The sequence below is a fragment of the Mandrillus leucophaeus genome, unplaced genomic scaffold (assembly GCF_000951045.1).
Source record: "Mandrillus leucophaeus isolate KB7577 unplaced genomic scaffold, Mleu.le_1.0 Scaffold129, whole genome shotgun sequence".
NCBI lineage: Eukaryota > Metazoa > Chordata > Mammalia > Primates > Cercopithecidae > Mandrillus > Mandrillus leucophaeus.
Genome location: NW_012101243.1, coordinates 80,996 through 105,607, shown reverse-complemented (window position 1 = coordinate 105,607; position 24,612 = coordinate 80,996). Strand labels below are relative to the sequence as shown.

The 24,612-nt window shown below is 44.1% G+C and overlaps 1 protein-coding gene across 4 annotated transcripts in view; it reads right to left on the bottom strand.

Annotated features, from left to right (window-relative positions):
- Window positions 1–742: 742 nt before the first annotated feature.
- NDRG3 (NDRG family member 3) overlaps window positions 743–24,612 on the bottom strand; it is a 71,020-nt gene continuing 47,150 nt past the window's right edge. For 3 of the 4 annotated variants that reach the window (XM_011972340.1, XM_011972338.1, XM_011972339.1), the window contains 8 exons: window positions 21,527–21,583; window positions 15,849–15,952; window positions 14,806–14,871; window positions 14,632–14,683; window positions 9,921–9,968; window positions 5,463–5,498; window positions 5,324–5,375; window positions 743–2,692 (listed from right to left, as the gene is read on the bottom strand). In XM_011972340.1, coding sequence (XP_011827730.1) covers window positions 2,511–2,692; window positions 5,324–5,375; window positions 5,463–5,498; window positions 9,921–9,968; window positions 14,632–14,683; window positions 14,806–14,871; window positions 15,849–15,952; window positions 21,527–21,583 — 597 coding nt within the window. In that variant the 3' untranslated portion in view covers window positions 743–2,510. Of the gene's footprint in view, window positions 2,693–3,805; window positions 3,845–5,323; window positions 5,376–5,462; window positions 5,499–9,920; window positions 9,969–14,631; window positions 14,684–14,805; window positions 14,872–15,848; window positions 15,953–21,526; window positions 21,584–24,612 lie in introns of all 4 variants that reach the window. The other variant, XM_011972337.1, reaches the window with a different exon arrangement.

The following is a 24,612-nucleotide window of genomic DNA, read 5'->3' as shown; positions in this document are numbered from 1 at the left end:
GAGACACAGTCTCGCTCTGTAGCCCAGGCTAGAGTGCAGTGGTGTGATCTTAGCTCACGGCAACCTCCAGCTCCTGGGTTCAAGTGATTCTCCTGTCTCAGCCTTCCAAGTAGCTGGGATTACAGGCACGCACCACCATGTCCGGCTAATTTTTGTATTTTTAGTAGAAACAGGGCTTCACCATGTTGGCCTGGCTGGTCTTTAACTCCTGTCCTCAGGTGATGCACCCACCTCAGCCTCCCAGAGTGCTGGGATTACAGGTGTGAGCCGCCGCACCCGGTCTGAAATTATTCTTGATGGGTACAAATATAGCTATTTCTGGAGAAACACAGGCTGGTCTCTTAGAGGAACCCAGACAAGTGGTTGCAGATTATTAAATGAGAAGTGAGACTCAGCAATCCCACACAGGTGGTAGAGCTGTGACGTGGGCCACCTTCTCAAGACCTCAGCTTCTCCATCACAAACAATACTGTCAGGCTTCTCACGATTTTTGGCTTCAGGGAAATATAGACACATCAGATAGAATTCTGCATAATTCCCTAGGATTTGATCCTGGCTGGAGTTATTGGCTGTATGACCTTGGGCGAATGATTTATCATCAGGTTTCATTTCCTCCTATAAATGGACAGTGTCGCTTGGTGGATAAGCAATCACATGTGAAAATGCCAACACAGAACCAGCATACAGCAACTCGTCCCACCCTGAACCCCAGTGAATGGCTTGAAAGAAATACCACCAGCAATCAGGTAACAATGAGACATATACAGCTTTATTTAATAATCTGTAAAAAGTCATACTCTGGCAGAGTGATGCATTCCTTATCTCAGCAGAAAGCAAACAGTGTGTCTGAAAAGCCCCTTCCCAAGATTTGGAACTGTGTAACCCTGAGCTTACATCTCAACGTTCCCAAGAGCTGGGCTCTTGCTATGTGGCAGTTGGTCTCCACAGTTCTCTCACCCTCCAGCAATACTCTCTGTCTTGCTGTGACTTCCTCACTTAACCGTAGACAGGAGGCTGAAAACAACTTTACCTGGACAGGGCTGCCCCTACAGAGTGGCCCTTTCCCTCCTACAAAAGGGAGTTCATAGGATTAACAATATTTCTGATGGCTGGGCAAAATGACTCATGCCTATAATCCCAGCACTTTGGGAGGCTGAGGCGGGCAGATCACCTGAGGTCAGGAGTTCCAGACCAGCCTGGCCAACATGGTGATATTCCATCTCTACTAAAAATACGTAACTTAGCTGGGCGTGGTGGCAGGTGCCTGTAGTCCTAGCCACTCGGGAGGCTGAGGCAGGAGAATCGCTTGAACCCAGGGGGCAGAGGGTGAGCCAAGTTTGCGCCATTGCACTCCAGCCTGGGTGACAGAACGAGACTCTATCTCCAAAAAAAAAAAAAAAAAAAAAAAAAGGTTCTGAGAAATGGGTTCTGTATCAATTTAATTTGGCTTCCATTACATCTACTGAAATCAAGGCCATACTTATTAAACATGATACTATGTTAATGGTTGTTCCTCTCTCCCCACCCATTTCTCCACCGTCTACATGCTTTTTAGGCCATACCTCTCCCCTCTCTGGTAACTGAGGAATGGAGACACTCTCCGTCATAGACCTAAGAGGCACTTCTTGTGGATATGTGGATGTCCAGTATCAGATACTGCAGCGACAGCAGTTCTGCTCTTCAGAGCAGAGGCCTGGCATTTTGTTTCCACCTTCCTGTGCTAAGAGAGTCCAGGAATTAAGCCACATTCACTCCTTGGAAAAAACTCTATGTTGTATCGGAACCTCACCGATGGTTCATGGGCTTCCAGCAGAATATATTCCTCCCTTTTATTTATAGAAGAGTATACAGAAATTCATTTGGACAGAAGGAGTCTCTCTATGTAATAGGCACCCTTCTACTATTGCTCACAATCAATCAATGGTCCAGATAACAATTATGATTTTCCACATTCCTCAGAGCTGCTCTCTCCTGAAATCACTCTGCAAATTTTGTTGACCAATTTGCAAACAAAAGAGAATGCAGTGGCCTACCCAACCTAGAAATCTATTCTGCCTAATTCCCTTAAAAACACCATTGAGAATGCAAAATAAGTCCCTTTTTTGTTTTTTTGCAGAAGCACTACAAGAAAGCGTGTCTAAAACCACAGAACTATGCACACACAAACAGAGACACACGTGCTTGCACACACACAGAGTTGGGATCAAAGAATCTTATCCGATACATAGTTGGGGGAGCACGGGAAAAAGCTGGCAAGAGAGGATATGGAGAGATCTGATCAGCTAAAGATGTTGGAATGTTACAGTATGGCATGGAAGTGGTTCTTGGGCTATACAAAAAAGGGGGTGGGCAGGCAGAGAGAATGATAAATCCAGCTACTAGAGAGAGGTTCAGTGGCCATGCATGAGTTAAAGATAGTAGAGGCCAGTTTACATGGATGAAATGTTATATTATGGAGTGGTCATTTGAAGAAGGATGGACTTGCAATGGTCCAGGGGAGGAGCATCTGCTTAGCAGGACACCTCCATGGTCTGGTGTCTGTCCAGGACATCAGGGGACTCACAGGATTCTTGAGTTCCATCTGACTGATTGCTGGTGACAGACCGGCTGAAGGGACTTTCTCCAGAGCCGAGGCTACTCGAGGTTGAATGGGTTCGTGATCGGGCGAGCCGAGTCATGCTGGCAGATGGTACTGTAACAGAGAACCAAGGGGACTAGAAGATGAAGCCCTAGTTAAGCCCAGCTAACCTAGGAGTCTCACCAAAGGCTTTATGTTTAGCTTTTCCGACTCATTTACAATGACACCCAGGACAAGATATAGCCATCCCCATTTGGTATTATTTGCTCTAGCTGAGTGGTGATATGTGAGGCCACTTTAATCCTTTAGATCTGGTTGGAATCTCAGCTGATTGTAGTCACCACAGAACAAGGGGAAAACCTAAGTCCAGAGTATGGCCTCTTAGCTATGCCCACACCATTCAGACAGTGACAGAATGGAGGCTTTGGGAACCCAAACAGGTAACCAAAACCTACAGTGCATGCAAGACTAAACCAAAAGAAAAGAAAGACAAACACACAAGTATGAAGGTGTTTCACAAACACAGTGCAAACCCGATACAACGAGACTACCATCCGTGTCCACAGGCTACCTTGCTACCAGGGAGGAGATGTGTAGGACGGTGCAGGTGAAGGGCAGGGCAGGTTGGCTTGGAGCTGACCTCGACACAGGGATGAGGTACAGGTTGCCAGGGATGGAGGAGCTCTGGGGGTAGGTGTTAAACTCAGACTCCTGTTCTGCCACTGCTTGACTCTAAGGTCCTTCCAGCTTGGCTGGGACTGGGCCTTACCTGGCATATAGCCTCCCTGCCTATCCTCCTGGGCAGCAGCCACTGTATTTCAATGCTGTATTTCAATGCTGGGGTCAGAAGGTGCTATCATCTGCAGAGTTCTCTGGGCACAGGCTCTGACCCTCCTATTTAGAGCCAAGGCTGTCCTTGGATTCCTGTGTCTGGAGGTTAATTCAAGGATTAGTAGGTGGCGGTGGAAGATGTGCCCTGCCTATCAAGTTTCAGCTGCTGCTATGACCCTGGATTTAGGATGACAAGAGGAGGCCTGCCCCTTACAACCAGATCCTTTCTTCCTCCTGGGAGACCAGGGCTGGACCTGTAGGCTAAACCTCTTGGGGCGTACTGAGCCACGTTCTATCGGGCTCTCACTGCACAGGAAGACCGCGGACATGCTGCAGGCAGCCAGTGCAGCCAGGAGAGACTGGAAGGCAGGGCGGGGCCAGCACAGAGGAAGGTACCTGACTCGGTGCTCAGGTGACTGAGCTGCACATACGGGACTGGAAGCAGGATGGACACAGGAAAAGGCAAGTTAGTGATCCGAGAGTGCCAAGTGGCAACCTTAGCTGCCTGGTAGACATGACAGAATACTCTAAGCCAGGGATAAAGTTTTATTTTAAGCTCCCAGAGAGGAGGTGAGGCTGACAGATACTTCAATAACATCTCAAATGTTACTTTTCCCAACTAGACAAAGGCAATTGTTTTCCCCTCGCCTATAAACAGTCATCTTGCTTTGGATCAGAAGTGGGCTGGAAGATCAGCTATTTCATAGGAAAAGGATAAGAATGGGATAGGAGAGGGGCTCCTGCTCCTCCCAGTGAGCCACAAGGCTGTGGGTGTGGGCTCGGTTGGTAGCGGCTCACAGGCAAGGATGACACAGCCACTTAAGACAAGACATACATGGTCTGCCTGGCAGGTACAGGGCTGCACCCAGGGCCCAGCTGCCCAGAGCAGCTGACCAGGCAGCTCTCCAATGACCATTATCCACACTAATACCAAAATCACCCTACTGGGTAAGGAGCTCTGTACCTGGGTGAAAGAGTTTTTCTTAAAACTCCAAGAAAGGAGCAAGTGTAGATAATTCTGGGACCATGAGAAAGCTCAGGGGTCTTACAACACAAAAGACCAAGACAATGGCATATGGTATGGACACACCCTTGGACTTGCTCTAAAACACTCTCCAAGTTCATCTCCTGGAGGGGAGGAGACTTTCCCAAGGAAACTGCCCTTTTCTCCTACGTCTCCGTTTCATTTCTCTTGGTCAGGAGTTATTAACCAGCTGAGTTTAAATGCAAATCATAATTTCAGATTCAGCTTAGGACAGTCTAAGCTGCAGGGGTTCAAAATTGGGCTTTGGAGTCAGACTGCCAGGGTTTGAATCATGGCCCTGCAGCTGAATTTTTACCCTTGGCAATGTGCTTAGTCTCTCTGAGCCTCAGTTTCTTCTTCTATAAAATGGCACTAATAACAGAATGACCTCTTAGATTAAGAATATATAGGCTGGGTGTGGTGGCTCACGCCTGTAATCCCAGCACTTTGGGAAGCCGAGGCAGGCAGATCATGAGGTCAAGAGATCAAGACCATCCTGGCCAACATGGTGAAACTCTGTCTCTCCTAAAAATACAAAAATTAGCTACTTGGGAGGCTGAGGCAGGAGAATCGCTTGAACCCAGGAGGCAGAGGCTGCAGTGAGCCGAGATCACACCACTGCACTCCAGCCTGGCGAGAGTGACACTCCGTCTCAAAAAAAAAAAAAAAACAGAAAACAAAAGAATATATAGTGCCTGAAAAAAGTAAGTGCTGAGTGTTAGCTTCTCATAAATATGGACAAATCAGTGTTCCATAACCATTTCAGTTTCTACTTTGCTTAAGGCTAGCTGCCACAGAGGTTATATCTCAGGAATTGTGGGCTCCCAGATGTGAAACTGGACCCCAATAATCCTAAATTGTTGCTAGATAGAAAGTTGTATACTACTCACTGTAGCCCATTCCCTGCAAAAAGTACTTGAAGGCCTCGGTGAGCTTCCCAGGCTGGGGGGATAAAACAAGAGGGCATTAATCTTCGCACAGACAGAGAGGCAGAATTAAATGGGTGTTTAAAAAAAAAAATTTCCTTACCTGAACTACCTGGGGCAGTCCCCCACAGTCTGCCATCTAGAAAAGGAAAAATATGCAAGTCAGCTGGGACTTACCCTTAAGAGAATTGCTCTGAACACCCCAAGTCCTTTCAAACAGAACAAGATCGAATTCTAGGTTTTAATGTTTAACTGCAAGTTTACCTACATACAAACATTTATAACCTTGGATGAAAATCTGATATCATTATTACATACTTATTCCTCAATAAGACTGAAGCCCTGACTTTCAGGGCCATGGTGGGAATTTTCTGTTGAGGTGATAGTGAAGTTAACCACTATTCTCAACCATGAAAAGCACCTGAAGAATGTTCCCTTCAGAGCCCTCGAACAGTGTGACCCTAACTTCTCTGTGCATCGTGCTTTCCAAGTCCCATTTCAACTCTACATTATCTTTCCTCCATGAGTAAGGACACTCAGCCATCAAGAGCTGATACTGATTCAGCCAGCTCGCTCAGTCAGTTACTTTCCTCTAATAGTTGGGTTTGGTAATGCTGCTTTTCACTTCATAAACATTTACAGCTGGTTATTCTCACGCGTGCAAGGATTTCTAGGATATGGCTTCGTTAGTGTGTGCTGGAATTACGTGAAGGACTTGTTAAAACTCAGATTCTTGGATTCCTGTCCCAGAGATTCTGATTTGATAGGTTTGGGGTATGGTTCACGATCATGCATTTCTGGCCAGGCGCGGTGGCTCACATCTGTAATCCCAGCACTTTGGGAGGCCGAGGCGGGGGGATCACCTGAGGTCAGGAGTTCCAGACCAGACTGGCCAACATGGTAAAACTCCATCTCTACTAAAAACACAAAAATTGGCTGGGCGCGGTGGCTCACGCCTGTAATTCCAGCACTTTGGGAGGCCGAGGCAGGTGGATCACGAGGTCAGGAGATCGAGACCATCCTGGCTAACACGGTGAAACCCCGTCTCTACTAAAAATACAAAAAATTAGCTGGGTGTGGTGGCAGGCACCTGTGGTCCCAGCTACTCGGGAGGCTGAGGCAGGAGAATGGCATGAACCCTGGAGGGGGAGCTTGCAGTGAGCCGAGATGGCGCCATTGCACTCTAGCCTGGGTGACAGAGTGAGACTCTGTCTCAAACAAACAAACAAACAAGCAAACAAAAAATTAGCCAGGCATGGTGGCACACACCTGTAGTCTCAGCTACTCTAGAGGCTGACACAGAAGAATTGCTTGAACTCAGGAGGCGGAGGTTGCAGTGAGCCAAAATCATGCCACTGCACTCCAACCTGGGCAACAGAGAGTCCATCTCCAAAAAAAAAAAAAAAAAGAAAAAAAAAAAGGAACTTACAGTTCTAATAAGCTCCCAGGTGATTTGAATCTACTATCCACAGTAAAGCATTTTTAGGGCATGCTGGCCCTAGGCCTGCTCTTTCTTCTAGCTGTTACGCACTCTGGGCTCAGATGATATCCTATTCAGGCTGACTGGCTTTTTTCAAAAAGGAACATGAACCCCATGGTTTCAATTCACTGGCATCAAAACTTATTATGAGGAGGGACTACAACTGAGGAGAATGCCACAGAAGACATAGAAGTTTGAGATTAACAAGGGAGAGGCCTCTGAAAATTCTAAGCATAAGATTATAAACAAACATTTAATCTAACAAATATACAAAAAACCAAACCAGCACAGGCTGTATTTTCATGAAGTTTAGGAGCTGAAACCTGATTGGAATATAGAACAGTTCCCATATGCAGAGAGAATACTGGAAGAAACTATTTCCAAGATGGGTACCTATCAAATGGTTTGAGAATCAGTTCGATCTGCCATAGGAGTTATTCACTCTATTCTATGGTGTTATAGATGGGCATTTTTGCCCAAAAATAACTATGTCTATGGTTATTGTAGGGTTTAGTTTTCTGCGTTTGAATATTGATTCAAACCTGAAGTGAGAAACTAGTTTGAAACTACAAACTTTAAAAAATTTTTTTTTTTTGAGATAAAGTCTCGCTCTTGTTGCCCAGGCTGGAGTGCAATGGCACAATCTCAGCTCACTGCAACCTCTGCCTCCCAGGTTCAAGTGATTCTCCTGCCTCAGTCTCCAGAGTAGCTGGGATTACAGGCGCCCGGCATCATGCCTGACTAATTTTTGTATTTTTAGTAGAGATGAGGTTTCATCATGTTGGGCAGGCTGGTCTTGAACTCCTGGCCTCAGCCTCCCAAAGTGTTGGGATTACAGGCATGAGCCACCATGCCCAGCCCCTCCCCCAAATTTTTAGACCAGCCCATCAATTGCCTGGAGGGCAGAACATTTTGAATGTGGTCACCTCAGAGCATTAACCTCACATTAGATTTCTAGGAACTACAGGCTGTTTCTGGTAACAGCACTTCCCTTTCAAACACACTTCAAAGAGAAAAGGAAGATGGCAGAGGTCTTTCAGACTGAAAATGTAGCAGTAAGCAACATATGATCAGCACTGAAATCTACAGTAGTCCAAGTACAAACTAGAAGGTCAGCTACCTAAACACTTTAGTAGAGGCTCTAGGAAAAGCTAGGTTGAAACAATAACAGGTAGAAATTCTTGCCTCCTATATACTCAAAAGTGGGAGACACTTGATACTATCTCTAGATATTTAGCATAAGAGTTGGTCTGTATTTGCCCTAAGAGAAAGAAAATGCATACACTCTCATCATGAGAATTGTTACTGAAAGCTTCCTTACCAATACAGCAGCAGGACTTTGCATATAAAGAATTTACATCCATTATGTTAATTCTCACAACATTAAATAATGTTGACAAAGTTTTTTTTGTTTTTTTTTTTTTTGAGACGGAGTCTCGCTTTGTTGCCCAGGCTGGAGTGCAGTGGCCGGATCTCAGCTCACTGCAAGCTCCGCCTCCCAGGTTTACGCCATTCTCCTGCCTCAGCCTCCGGAGTAGCTGGGACTACAGGTGCCTGCCACCTCGCCTGGCTAGTTTTTTTTGTATTTTTTAGTAGAGACGGGGTTTCACCGTGTTAGCCAGGATGGTCTCGATCTCCTGACCTCGTGATCCGCCCCCTTGGCCTCCCAAAGTGCTGGGATTACAGGCTTGAGCCACCGCACCCGGCCTTTTTTTTTTTTTTTGAAACAGGGTTTCACTCTGTCACCTAGGCTGGAGCGCAGCGTCAGGAGCACAAATCCTCGAATTCCTGGGCTCAAGGAATCCTCGTGCCTCAGCTTCCTGAGTAGCTGGGGCCACAGATGCGCACCACCAAGCCCAGCTAATTTTCTTACTGTTTTTGTAGAGACAGAGTCTCACTATGTTGCCCAGACTGCTCTCAAACTCCTGGCCTCCCACCTCTCCCTTCCAAAGCGCTGGGATTATAGGTGTGAGCCACTGCGCCCAGCCAAAGTTTTTAGTTACATGGGAAAGGCTATGTCATAAAGTTGAGGAAAACATACAGGGTTGTAAATACTCTCTGACAGGGTATCACTCTGTCACCCAGGCTGGTCTCAAACTCCTGGACTCAAGTGATCCGCCCACCTCAGCATCCCAAAGTGTTGGGATTATAGGCATGAGTCACTGTGCCCAGCCCCTCTTTAATTTTAATGATGTAAAAATGCATAGGAAAAAGACAGCAATATTTTACCAGAAGTTTGGGTGGTAGGATTACGAATAATTTAAATTTATTTTATTCCACATCCTTTCCTCTTTTTTGCAATGTTTTACAATGAGAACATATTCAGGAAAAAAGTTTTATTTTATTTTATTTGTTTATTTATTTTTGAGATGGAGTCTCGCTCTGTCGCCCAGGCTAGAGTGCAGTGGTGTGATCTCGGCTCACTGCAACCTCTGCCTCCCGGGTTCAAGCGATTCTCCTGCCTCAGCCTCCCAGGTAGCTGGGACTACAGGTGTGTGCCACAATGCCCGGTTAATTTTTGTATTTTTAGTAGAGACGGGGTTTCACCATATTGGCTAGGCTGGTCTCAAACTCCTGACCTCATGATCCACCTGCCTCAGCCTCCCAAAGTGCTGAGATTACAGGTATGAGCCACTGCACCTGGCCAAAAGCATAATTTCAAAAAGAGAATGAAGGCTGGGCGTGGTGGCTCACACCTGTAATCCCAGCACTTTGGGAGGCCAAGGTGGATGGATCACAAGGTCAGGAGACTGAGACCATCCTGGGTAACATGGTGAAACCTCGTCTCTACTGAAAATACGAAAAATTAGCTGGGGGTGGTGGTGGGCGCCTGTATTCCCAGCTACTCAGGAGGCTGATGCAGGAGAATCGCTTGAACCCGGGAGGTGGAGGTTGCAGTGAGCCGAGATCGAGCCACTGCACTTCAGCCTGGGTGACAGAGCAAGAGTCTGTCTCAAAAAAAAAAAAGAAGAGAATGAGATAACCAAAGAGAGGGAAGCTTTGCTTCTTTCTGGGCAATTATTCCAATGATTAATCTGAAGCATATATAAGGGTTGGAAGTGAGGGAAGAAGACACATTACCTTTAGCAAAGTTGTATTTACAGGGTTCAGGCGGGAATTGCATTCGACCTAAAATTTAAAAAAAAGGAGAAAATAATTTTATGAGTTGCTAGGAAAAAAAATGAAATAGCTCGGCATGAGAATGATCTTGCAAGATCAACAGCTCAGTTTGCAGAAGGCTGAACCAGCCAAAGAGATTACCAAAATACATAATGGGAGATATATTTATATGATATACTTTGATATTTCTGAGCAGATCTAAAAATTTAACTTATCTAATTTTCTGAATCAGGTATGTGTCTTTAAAAAACTATAAGCTGAATCTAAGTCTTCCTACTGACTAGCTATATAACATGAAAGTAGGTTACCTTACTTCTTTGAAAAATGGACTGGACCGTGGGTCCTCTCCTGCTGGAATCTCTTTAATGGCTTCTGAGCACAACTGGTTCTAATGGCTAAGCCCTGGGCACCTCCCTTGCCTCACTTTTCACCTCTTTCCTTAGTGGGTTTGCCATTCTTTATATCCTCACTCTTTTCCATCTCAAGGTCTTTGGCTATCCAGTCCAAAGTTGAACTCTTCTCATTTTTCTCTCATGGAGTCATTTAATTAAGAATCGTGGCCCTGTGCATTCACATGTCTGATATCCTGCACCCTTGTGTTCATGAAGGCAGAGATCTCAAAGAAAATGTTCTGGGGAGACAATCTCTCGGTTCTGCATTGTTTTACAGCTGTTTTGATCAACTGGATCTCTCCGTTTATATGTTTGCTAAGAACATACATGTAAAACCTGTGCTTAGAATCTGGATCCAGCAGGGTGAAATATGTAATACAAAGCAAAATGAAACCACTGCAAATGCTTCGCAACTGAGCTGAGTGAACACAGAAAGAAGTGGGATTTCTACAGGTAGATAAAGGGAAAGGGTGAGTGCTTGAGGGCTTCCAGAATTAAGGCGAAAGCATAAGCAAAGCCCCAGGGGTGGGAACAGAACAGCTACCGAGGCAAGTGTGAGGTGAGGTAGACTGAAGGTGAGGCTGGGGCACAGGCTGGAGCTGACTGTGGAAGGCAGGATGCCACAGAAGGTGTCTGAAGTGACAGGATTTGAGTTGTTTTAGGAGAGCAGTGGCCTACATGATAGACTGCAGTAGCAGCAAGCAGTGGTTAAAATTACCTAAGCAAGACCCAGTAATCCAGATGAACTTTTACTCTGGGGATTGCGGGTGGGGGGTATACAAAACTCTTCTAAAATCAGGGAAAATATAAAAGTCAGGATCACAAAATCGGAGTTTTGATTTGCTCTATACAAAGGACAATGCAGACAGTGACAAACAAATGTACCCGTTCACTACAGAATGTGCATTAACTCTAAAACGTAGAATTTAAAAACTGGATCCCTAACTGCTAGGTACAGTGCTTAGAATATAGTAGATAGACTATAAATATTTTCTGGAAGAATGAACTCTCAAATCTGGATTTAATATAATCAATCATGCTTTCCTTGGTTCACTACTTTGCAATTTCTACATTATATAAGAAGTCTTGATACCTAGTAGACCAACCACAATCACTGTGGGTTTTTGTTGTTGTTGTTGTTTTGTTTCGTTTTGTTTTCTTTGAGATGGAGTCTTGTTCTCTCACCCAGGCTGGGGTGCAGTGACACGATCTCAGCTCCCTGAAACCTCCGCCTCCTGGGTTCAAGCAATTCTCCCACCAAGGAGCTGGGATTACAGGTGTGTGCCATCACGCCTAGCTCGTTTTTGTATTTTTAGTAGAGACAGGGTTTTGCCATGTTGGCCAGGCTGGTCTTGAACTCTTGACCTAAGGTGATCTGCCCATCTCGGCCTCCCAAAGTGCTGGGATTACAGGCATGAGCCACAACCACTGTTTTTTGACATCTACTCTCTCCCCGGCTGCCTGAATGCACTCAGTCTTACTCATTTTCATGTTCTTCATAGCAGAGTAAATAGGAGATGCTCAAAATATGATGTTGAATGAATAAGTAAGCAAGAATAGTTACTGACAATGACTAGAATTTGTAGAGTTTCTTTTTGCTCTTCAATGCATAGGATATTCCTCTTAATCCCTACACACTTGTGGGATAAAATGCTCTGGCAGAGGAACTAGGTTTGACTGCGTATGAAAGAGCATCTACTTGTGGTATAGACAGGGCTGCAGAATTCTCATAAACACTGAAGGTGTGGAAATCAGAAAGAGGAAGAGCCCTTATCTATATGGCCAAATTAATACAGTCTTGAAAAATAACTGCAGAGGTTGCTTTAAGTCCACACAATTTTAAAAAGGCAAATAACTAGATACAAGATGAACAGAAATATTTAGCATTGTAAGGAAATTATGATTAAGGATATTTTCTAAAAATATTTTCCTGTATTAAGTATATATGTTCATTTTAAAATGTTTTTGATAGTTTAGAAGCATGTATCTCCACCTTTTTAGCCAGCAAACAGTGACCTTTATAAAGTTCCTTCTTGATAAATTGGGGTCACCTCTATAACCTTTTTACCTCTGGGGAATGTTTTTTGAGGAAGGGGAACTGAGCGTTATTGGTCTCTATGGGAAGTCATGCCATGTATTTCACACCAGACACGGAGTGTTTTACAGGACAGTTCAGGGAGATGCGAATGTATCCTTTCACATCTGCGTGTTCTCACCCTACAAACATTTCCCCACTCTACAAACCTTCTCAACTATGTCTACACCTCTGGTTATTTGTTAGACTTCCTTTCCAAAAAGCTTTACTCCATAATGTTTTGCTCTATTTAGGGCAAAGAAATCAAGTAATTTCACAGAGATATTTAGTTAAGTTATATATGCTGTAGGAAACACATAATAAGACATATGAAAAACTATCAACTTCATTTGTAATCAAATAAATGCAAATTAAAACAGTGAGATACTATTTTTAACCTATCGAATTAACTACTAATAAAAAAAAGATTCGATGCTAGACAGTGTGCAGTGAAACAGGCATGCTTATACAGTGCTGGTGGCAATATACTGGTATATTCTTTCTGGAAAGGAACCTGGCAAAATGTATGAAAGACTTTGTAAAGATTTATAATTTTGGACACATTAATCCCACTTCTGGAAATCCATCCCAAGGAAATAATAAAAGATTCAAAGATTTTCTAAGGATGTCCAACAGTATCATTATTTTTATTTTTATTTATTTTTTTGAGACAGAGTGTCTCTCTGTCTCACCCAGGCTGGAGTGCAGTGGTGCGATCTTGGCTCACTGCAGCCTCTGACTCCCAGGTTTGAGCGATTCTCCTGTCTCAGCCTCCCAAGTAGCTGGGAATACAGGGGCATGCCACCACACCCAGCTAATTTTTTGTATTTTTAGTAGAGACGGGGTTTCACCATGTTGCCCAGGCTGGTCTTGAACTCCTGACCTCAGGTGATCCACCCACCTCGGCCTCCCAAAGTGCTGGGACTATAGGCGTGAGCCACCGCACCTGGCCAACAGTAACATTAATAGTGCAAAATCGGAATTAATCAACATGAGAACAAAGTTAAATAATGGTAAACCTACAGACATACTGATTCTGTAATGGAAAAATGCTATCAATAGTGTTAAGTCAGGCCCCCAAATCTTGTATATTTAATATAATCAGGTCTACGTAAGGCAAAAAATAATACTCTGTCTTTAGGTAATAGGATCATGATTTTCCCCTCATCCTTCTATTTTTAAATTTTTTTCATATTTTCTACAATGAGCATGTATCATTTTTATCCATGTGCTATGTCCTTCAGAAGGAGGCAGAGGTGGCCTTCCAGCCTGCTGGATTTATGGTGGTAATCTATTCCAGATTAAAGGCTGAGGCTGTCAGAAATCTGACAATAAGTAAACGGTGTTTAGCTGTACCACTTGCCACAAAGTGAACTACACAACACAAAGCAATCAAGAAAAAAACTGACCCCATCTAATGAAATCTAATGATGAATTAATTTTCCAAAATGTATGACAAAGAGCAAACCCTGATATGTGCAATCAGAAAGAACAAAAACTAGTATTTACCGACTGTTTCTAGTGTGTCAGCAGTGTGCTACATACTTTTTTTTTGAGACAGGGTCTCACTCTGTCACCCAGGCTGGAGTGCGGTGGCGCAATCATGGCTCACTGCAGCCTTGACCTCCTGAGCTCAAGCAAACCTCCTACCTCAGCCTCCAGAGTAGCTGGGACTACAGGCTGTCACCATGCCAGCTAATTTTTTTTTTTATTTTATTTTTTGAGACGGAGTCTCGCTCTGTTGCCCAGGCTGGAGTGCAGTGGCACGATCTTGGCTCACTGCAAGCTCTGCCTCCTGGGTTCACACCATTCTCCTGCCTTAGCCTCCCGAGTAGCTGGGACTATAGGTGCCCGCCACCATGCCCGGCTAATTTTTTGTATTTTTAGTAGAGATGGGGTTTCACCGTGTTAACCAGGGTGGTCTCGATCTCCTGACCTCATGATCCGCCCACCTTGGCCTCCCAAAGTGCTGGGATTACAGGCGTGAGCCACTGCGCCCGGCCACACCAGCTAATTTTTTTTAAAAAATTGTAGCGTTAGGGTCCCACTGTGTTGCCCAGGCTAATCTCAAACTCTTGGGCTCAAGTGATCTTCCTGCCTCAGCCTCCCAAAGTGTTGGGGATACAGGTGTGAGCCACTGCACCCGGCCTATACAGCTTATTACATTTTGATCTCATTCATCTTCACAGCATGAGGACATACTTACCACAGCCTCAACTGCAGGCGAATTGTCCCCTACCACCAGTAAAGTAGAACACCTAGGTAGGCAAAGTAAGAGGTGTCACTCAGCAAATAGACACATAAATTCCACTGAACACCAAATTAGTCTATGAAAGGCAAAGATACTTGGCAAGTCAGCTGAGGAAACTGAGGAACTTACTTTAATGTTTTTGATTTGTTATCATTTTGGCCCAGTATGGGTCTTTCGATCTCCAGGTCTCTGCGTCTAGAAAAACAAAGCAGAAGCAATGCCCTTTTTGGGTAAAGTCATAGCAACTCAGGTTTTCTGGTCACAAACACCAAAATTTATCAAGGAAGGTGAAACTATCTTTTCTTCACACCTGAGAAGGGAAGAGGCCTGTGACTTGGTTCTTGAGTCGCCACTTCAGTGGCATCTGGTACGGAGCAGGAAGGAGGCTCCTGGCTTAACCCTGAAGAACTCTTTGGGATGCTACAAGGAGACAGCCTCAACACTCAACAGTAACGCCACTGAAACTCTCAAGTCCTAAGTGTTTAATTAATTAATTTTTTTGAGACAGAGTCTCAGTCTGTCACCCAGGCTGGAGTGCAGTGGCGCGATCTCAGCTCACTGCAATCTCCGCCTCCCGGGTTCAAGTGACTCTCCTGCCTCAGCCTCCCAAGTAGGTGAGACTACAGGCGCCCACCACTATGCCTGGCTAATTTTTGTATTTTTGTAGAGATGGGGTTTCACTATGTTGGCCAGGCTGGTCTTGAACTCCTGGCCTTGAGATCCGCCTGCCTCGGCCTCCCAAAGTGCTGGGATTATAGGCGTGAGCCACCGCGCCCGGCTCTAAGTGTTTAATTTACAGGAATAAATTCCTTAAGAGAATGACTTACACTTTGAGGAGGAGGGAGGGGTGTTTTCCTTGTAACTAAGTTTAGCACAGGGCTTAATCTTTCTGATTTCAACTAAAAATAGGGAGGCTCTGTTATATAGAGGAAAGAGCTAGAGAGACAAGGTTCAAAATCTGGCTTCACTCCTTACTGGCTGTATAACTTTGGTTAAGTTACAGCTGATCCATTTCCTCAATCTTTGTCCATGTTTCTAGAAAGCCAGAAGGGGCTCACATTTTCACCTCAGAGAAGCTCGTCCCAATATTAGATACAGTCCTCTCTCCTTCTCCCGCCCTCCTCTTTTTAGAGCTGTTTACATTTAAGTGAAGAAATGGGAAAAAACAATACCCATTGTAGGAATTCAAGAAGAGCTGCAGGTTGTCTTGGTTGATGTCTTGGGCAATATGCATTCTGTAGGTTTGGATCAGGTCCAGGTTGGCCTGTAACTCTTCCTAGAACAATTTAAAGAAGACATGGGCAAGCTTTTGAGCTCCAGAATAAGTCCATCTTGTTTGGTTTGCATTTTCATTACCACGAGTCAAATCGTGCAGCTCATGATGGGAACTGGGGCAGAGCCTGGGGACTACTGATGTGCTCGTAGGCTGAATGGCTGATGATCTGCATCAGACTGGTTCAGTGCCATATTCTGTGTCAGATGAGGGCAGCAAAGGATTCAAGTACTAGTTGTGGAACTTAGGTCACCTCATCACTCTGAACCCTGATTTCTTTGTGTGTTTTTTTAATGTTCTGCCATTCTTCACAAAAACGGAGATACTATAAAATGAAGACAATAACCAGCTATCTGACAAGGCTGTTTTAAAGATTAAGTAAGAAAAGTTATAGAAACATATAAACCACAAAGTGTAAAACAAATGGAGCGTAACATTTCTTTTCATTTTTTATGAGACAGAGTCTTGCTCAGTTACCCAGGCTGAGCAATGGTGCAGTCTCAGCTCACTGCAACCTCCACTTCCCGGGTTCAAGCGATTCTCCTGCCTCAGCCTCCTGAGTAGCTGGGATGAGGGTCATGCACCACCATGCTCAGCTAATTTTTTTGTATTTTTAGTAGAGACAGGGTCTCACCATGTTGGCCACACTGGTCTTGAACTCTTGACCTCAAGTGATCTGCTGCACCTGGCTACATTTCTTCTAATAACCATAAATCTGTGCAATTAACTTATCTATATCTTCAATGATATAATCAGCGTATTACCTATCTATATGTACCACCATTTAATATTATACACTGTATAATTATATATTCCATTGCGTTTATGACACTTTATTGATTTAGTAATTCATTATTTATTTTAATCTTTTAAATTTTATTTCAGAGATGGGGACTCACTATGCTGCTCAGGCTGGAGTGCAGTGGCGATTCACAGGCACTATCATAAGGTACTGCAGCTTGGAACTCCTGGGCTCAAGCGATCCTCCTGCTTCAGCCTCCTGGGGAGCTGAGACAACAGGCACACTCAACTGTGCCTGGCTCATTTATTTTAATCTTATTACCAATACTTTTGAAGGTATAAAATACGAGAGAAACAAAATGGTCTATACAGTGAAAAGTCTCCCTCTCCACCACCCACTGTTTAATGGTCACTCTGTTGCTGGCCTTCTCAGATGTCATCAGAGCTAGTTGCCAGATTCTTGAGTACATAAGCATACATGTAAATACGTGTGTGCATACACACATACATCATTAAGCAGTTTTAAGCAGAAAGGAAAATCCTTGCATTGGAGGAAAGAAATAATATCAGGGATAACTAAGAAATCTGTTAATCCAGGGCAATGTGTAAAGTTCACCGGTGACCAAGCCTTGTTAGAGAAATAGAGATATGGAAAAACTTTCTTCACATTTTCACAACCATGTGGATGAAATGAACCCAGAATACAGTTGGAAACTGACAAGAGTCTACCTGAAACTGAAGGGTACGTGAATCACTACTAGAAAACTTTGTGAGAGCCCCAGTCTCATTCTAAAGATATTATAAGAAAAGTTAATACCAAATGATAGGCCAGGTGTGGTGGCTCATGCCTGTAATCCCAGCACTTTAGGAGGCTGAGGCAGGAGGATCTCTTGAGGCCAGGAGTTTGAGACCAGCGTGGGTTAACGTAGCGAGACCCCCATCTCTACAAAAAATTTTAAAACTAGCTTAGTGTGGTGGTACATGCCTGTAATACTAGCTACTCAGGAGGCTGAAGGAGAAGGATGGCTTGAGCCTAGGAGGTCGAGGCTGTAGCAAACTAAGATGGCACCACTGCACTTCAGCTCGGACAACAGAGCAAAACCCTGTCTCAACAAACAAACAAATAAACAGACTCCCATGTTTTTAAAAACACAAATTATAGTCCTCTAGACATTGTTCTACACTTGCTTTCCCTTGTAAAGTATGGTAAAGATCATTCCTTATCCGGATATATAGAGCTATCTCATTTATTTACACTACCTGTCTTCCCACATCCTTGCTAGTACAAACGTATTTTTAATTTATTTCTCTTATTGGTGCATTGAACATTATTCATGTTTAAAAACCATGTTTGTTTCCATTTCAAAGTAATACAAGCATTAACTTGCTTACATGTTTTAAAATTTATTTTTAGGCCGGGCGCGGTGGCTCAAGCCTGTAATCCCAGCACTTTGGGAGGCCGAGACGGGCGGATCACGAGGTCAGGAGATCGAGACCATTCTGGCTAACACGGTGAAACCCTGTCTCTACTAAAAAATACAAAAAACTAGCTGGGCGAGGTGGCGGGCGCCTGTAGTCCCAGCTACATGGGAGGCTGAGGCAGGAGAACGGCGTAAACCTGGGAGGCGGAGCTTGCAGTGAGCTGAGATCCGGCCACTGCATTCCAGCCCGGGCGACAGAGCATGACTCCGTCTCAAAATAAATAAATAAAATAAAATAAAATAAAATTTATTTTTAATTTTTATTATCTTTTTGACTGGTCAAGAGCAGTAGTGAGAAAGGGGAAAGAGTAGAACAGGGAATTCAATCTGTAACTAACTGTGAACAATCAATTCAGATAATTCCCTACCTTCACACCAGCCTGGATGCTTAAATTTTAATGAACTCTTCAGTCTTACGAAAATAAGACTTATGAAAATCCACTGTGACCTCATATGTTTTAAATTAAACATATATATGTTTAATTTATATATATGTTTTAAATTTAAAAAATACATATTATATATATATTTCTCTCTCTCTCTCTCTATATATATATAAAACTCTCTATATATAGTGAGGATGTTCTTGCTTTTTAAATTATTATTTTTTATTTTTTTTGAGACGGAGTCTCGCTCTGTCACCCAGGCTGGAGTGCAGTGGCCGGATCTCAGCTCACTGCAAGCTCCACCTCCCGGGTTCACGCCATCCCATGTAGCTGGGACTACAGGCGCCCGCCACCTCGCCCAGCTAGTTTTTTGTATTTTTTAGTAGAGACAGGGTTTCACCGTGTTAGCCAGAATGGTCTCGATCTCCTGACCTCGTGATCCGCCCGTCTCGGCCTCCCAAAGTGCTGGGATTACAGGCTTGAGCCACCACGCCTGGCCTGGAAATTATTAAATACTGGCCTTAGCTTTCCCCTCAGAGGCCTATATGAAGTAGCATTTCTTTTTGCTATGTTGCCCAGGCCGGTCTCGAACTCTGGCCTCAAGTGATCCTCCCATCACAGCCTCCCAAGTAGCTGGGACCACAGGCATGTGCTACTAAGCCCGGCTGATTTTTGAAAAAAATTTTTTTTTGAGACAGAGTTTTGCTCTTGTTGCCCAGGCTGGAGTGCAATGGCACGATCTTGGCTCAATGCAACCTTCGCCTCCTGGGTTCAAGCAATTCTCCTGCCTCAACCTCCTGAGTAGCTGGGATTACAGGCATGTACCACCACACCGGGCTAATTTTTTGTTTGTTTGTTTGTTTTTCCTGAGATGGAGTCTTGCTCTGTCGCCCAGAGCTGGGGTATAGTGGTGCAATCTCGGCTCACTGCAACCTCTGCCTCCTGGGTTCAAGCAATTCCTGCCTCAGCCTTCCGAGTAGCTGGTACTACAGGCATGTGCCACCACACCTGGCTAATTTTTTTGTATTTTTAGTAGAGATAGGGTTTCACCATGTTGGCCAAGCTGGTCTTGAACTCCTGACCTTGTGATCCACCTGCCTGGGCCTCCCAAAGTGCTGGGATTACAGGTGTGAGCCACCGTGCCCAGCCTAATTTTGTATTTTTAGTAGAGGCAGGGTTTCTCCATGTTGGTCAAGCTGAACTCAAACTCCTGACCTCAGGTGATCCACCTGCCTTGGCCTCCCAAAATGCTGGGATTAGAAGTGTGAGCCATGGCACCCAGCCAATTTTTGAACTTTTATAAAGACAGGGTCCCACTATGGGGCACCTGCCTCAGCCTCCCAGGTAGCTGGCACTATAGGCATACGCCACCACGCCCTGCTAATTTTTGTATTTTTAGTAGAGACAGAGTTTCACCATGTTGGCCAGGCTGGTCTCAGACACCTGACCTCAAGTGATCTGCCCACCTCGGCCTCCCAAAGTGCTGGATTACAGATGTGGAGCCACTGTGCCCGACCCCTAATTTGTAGTATATTAATACAATGAACTGCTGCTACACAGTAATAAAAAAGAATGAACTACTGACACATGGAATGACATGGATGAATCTCAAGATAGTATGTTGAGCAAAAGAAGCTAGACTCAGAGAAGTAAACACTCTGTTATTCCATTTATATGAAGTTTAAGAACAGTCAAAATTAATCTATGGAGGTAACAGAATAGTGAAAACGTTGTTTGGGGTGGGGAATTATTGAGTGGGAAAGGATAATGAGTAAACCTTTGTGGGGTGATGAAAATGTTTTATTTGTGTTCTGGGTGGTAGTTACAAGAAACTATACATCAGTAAATGGTCACTGAGATGCACTTAGGATGTGTGCATTACACTATGTATAAGAATTACCTCAATTAAAGAGAGGGCAAGATGGAGGCAAAGCCCAAAGGAGTCAGCTGGAAGAATTAAAGTGGTTGCCACTACAAAGCAGAATATGGGATAGGTGACAGATTCTTTGTAATAAGCCCTGTAGAACTTCTCTACTCTAAAATACATGTGAATTTGTAACTTTGATAAAAATATGATGAAATAAAAGACTATGGACTTCGGACTTAGCCTGACCTGGATTCAAATGTCAGCTCCACACTTACCATCTGGACAGTGGTGGCAAGTTATGTGGCCTCTCTGGTCTTTGGTTTCCCTATCTTAAAATCAGACTAATAGAACCATGTAAAAAGCAACTTGGTTTGCACATCTAAAGTACTTGTAAATAATCAGTACTCAGAAAGGAAAAAAACTAGCAGTTTTCTTCCCATCTGCCATTTTCCTTCAGATAGTATTTTAAATTAAGCAGATTACAATTGAGCACCCACGCTCGTCTCCTCATTCCAGACACCTCACAGCTCTCTGACCTCACTGCTCATTTACTCCATCACTCCTTTGTCAGTCACTCAACTCACTTTTCCCTTTGAAGGGTCCCCCTCACCTACCAGTTAAGCTCCCTCCCCTACCCAGCAATTATGTACACGATAACTGCCACTTTCTGTGAAGATTTCGGTTTCCTCACCAGTTGAAAAACACGGGGCTTGAACAAGATAATCTCTAAGCTTCTTTCAGCGCTATTATTTCACAGTTTTCCCCCCTGAAATGTCTATTTCTGTGAAGCCTTTCCCAGACCTCCTAATGGCTCTAAAGATGTCTGGGGAGGCACGTGATGTCAAACATTAACAGATGGCATGCTACTTACAGGAACAGGTAGCAGGAGATGCTATCTTCTCTCATAGCTCCACATGTCAACAGTCATGTGACAATGAGTTAAAGATTCACCTTTGCAGGGCCACATGCCTTTCAGACTACATTGGAACTGTTATTTACTAGGGTCAGGTAAATTCTAAGGTAACCCTTCTTTCCTGAGGTAAAATAAGAATTTGCATGCAAACCAATAAACGCAGCTCTTCTGGCTGGAACAGGTACTTACCGGCCCAAAGTGATGAGCCAAAATAATGTCCACAACATTGGTTGTCAGGCCAGAGAGCTGAAAAGATAAAAACTCTGTGTTAAGAACGTAAGCATATGCAAAAATTTATCAAGCCACCCAATTAAAATGAATGCACTTTATTATATATGTTATCTCTTTAAAAACAAATGAAAAACCCTTGGCTGGGCACGGTGGCTCACACCTGTAATCCCAGCACTTTGGGAGGCTAAGATGGGCAGACCATGGTCAGGAGATCGAGACCATCCTGGCTAACATGGTGAAACCCCATCTCTACTAAAAATACAAAAAAGTTAGCTGGGCGTGGTGGCAGGTGCCTGTAGTTCCAGCTACTTTGGAGGCTGAAGCAGGAGAACGGCGTGAACCCGGGAGGCGGAGCTTGCAGTGAGCCGAGATTGTGCCACTGCACTCCAGTCTGGGCAACAGAGTGAGACTCCATCTCAAAAAAAAGAGAAAAACCCCACAATTCATTGTTATACATTTTCATGGTTTCAAAGAAACACAGAGATGAGAAACAAATCAGAAAAAAACTGTCTCCTTTCCAGGGTGATAATAAAGCCTGCTGTGAAACAGGGAACTGGAAGAGACACTGAACATTCCTTCTTTGAAAGCCTGAGACCTAGACCTCATGGCTGTTTGATATTTTATTCCTGTCTGTATTTCCGTATTTACACTGGACTTATGGTTGATAAGGACTAACAATCACTCCCATGACTTCCAAGAGACAAAAACAATTTTCTTCTCTTTCTTCCCGTTTTTGCTATCTTCATTTCAGGAAGTAGGAGGAAATGAGTTGTTTACAGAATGTTCTTGAGTTTTAAACATTTTTCTCCTAATTTTTCCCATTTCAAAATGATGCATCTCACAGTCTAATAAATGCAGCAATCTGTGTAAATCCACATACTGTAGTCTATTTTCAGAAAAATTTCCAACTCAAATTATGTTGCTGATTCCTGTTAAGCCTTCTTCCTTGGTTTTATGCTGAACTCGTACTGCTGATCAGGGGTGAAGTACTGAATTGGGGGTAGGCATGGAGAAGAGGCGCTGAGGGAGACAGACATGGCTATGCCTGGAGTAGGATCATATAGTCCCAGAAAGAAGTCCCGAAACCTTTGTATAGGTTATCAGTGATGCACAGGTTATGAACTAGAAAATCAGGCCGGGCATGGTGGCTCACACCTGTAATCCCAGCACTTTGGGAGGCCAAGGCCAGCAGATCACCTGAGGTTAGGAGTTTGAGACCAGGCTGACCAACATGGTGAAAGCCCATCTCTACTAAAAATATACAAATTAGTCAGGCATGGTGGCACGCGCCTGTAGTCCCAGCTACTCGGAAGGCTAAGGCAGGAGAATCACTTGAACCCAGGAGGTGGAGGTTGCAGCAAGCTGAGATTGTGCCACTGCACTCCAGCCTGGGCAACAGAGCAAGACTCCGTCTCAAAAAAAAAAAAAAGAATTGTACCCACATAGTAAGAATTAGGACAGTTTGGTTGATTGACTGACAGGGTCTTGCTCTGTCACCCAGGCTGGAGTGCAGTGGCGCCATCATAGCTCACTGCAGCCTTGACCTCCCAGGCTCAAGTGTCTTCTGGCCTCAGCCACCAAGTAGCTGGGACTACAGGTGTGCACCACCACACCAGGCTAATTTTTAAATTTTTTATAGAGACAAGGTCTCACTATGTTGCCCAGGGTAGTCTTGAACTCCTGAGCTCAAGCAATCCTCCTGCCTCACCCTCCCAAAGTGCTGGGATTAGCAGTGTGAAACACTGCACCCAGCCAGGACAAATTTTAAATAAGCCAGGCTGTGAGAAGGAATTTCCACAGCATCTGGCAATAGCACTGTTAATGTGTTTCAGCTAAGAAATACCTCATTTCTCAAAAATGTAAACATAGGAAGAAATGGATATTTAGACTGCAGTTTGCTGGTGCTAGAATATTTTAACAGTTTTAATAAAAATATGCTTATCACAGAAAATTACGAAAAAACAATACAAAAGACATCATTTGTTTGTTTTCTTTTCTTTTTTTTTTGAGACCGGGTCTTGTTCTCTTGTTCTGTCACCCAGGCTGGAGTGAAGTGGCGCAATCCAGGCTCACTGCAACTTTCACCTCCCAGGTTCAAGTGGCTCTCCAACCTCAGCTCCCGAGTAGCTGGGACCACAGGTGTGCACCAGCACACCTGGCTACGTTTCTGTATTTTTAGTAGAGATGGGCTTCACCATGTTGGCCAGGTGGCCAGGCTGGTCTTGAACTCCTGACCTCAAGTGATCCGCCCACTTTAATGAATGCTTTAAAGCATTAAAACAAAGCTTTAATGAATATTCTGAGTCTGCAACCCCCTTACTAGCAATGTAATTTTAAGTAAATAATTTCTCTGTAGGATAGTAATAGTACCAATGGATTGTCCTGAGGATGAAAAGGTTAAGTATATCTAAAACATTTGGTTGGGCGCAGGGGCTCACGCCTGTAATCCCAGCACTTTGGGAGGCTGAGATGGGCAGATCATGAAGTCAGGAGTTAGAGACTAGCCTGACCAACATGGTGAAACCCCGTCTCTACTAAAAATACAAAAATTAGCTGGGCGTGGTGGCATGCATCTGTAATCCTGGCTACGCAAGAGGCTGAGGCAGGAGAATCACTTGAACCCGGGAGACGGAGGGTACAGTGAGCTGAGATCATGCCATTGCACACTCCAGCCTGGGCAACAAGAGCGAAACTCCGTCTCAAAATAACAAAAAACAAAAAACAAAAAAGACATTTAAGAACAGTACCTGGTTCACAGTAAGCACTATATAGGTGTTACATTTAAAAAAAAAATTATTATCCATCTCTTTAAATCCTTTTGTTTGTTTGTTTGTTTTTTTGAGATGGAGTCTCGCTGTGTCACCCAGGCTAGATGGAGTGCAGTGGTACATCTTGGCTCACTGCAACCTTGCCTCCTGGGTTCAAGTGATTCTCCTGCCTCAGCCTCCCCAGTACCTGGGAATACAGGCGCGTGCTACCACGTCTGGCTAATTTTTGTATTTTTAGTAGAGACGGGGTTTCACCATGTTGGTCAGGCTGGTCTC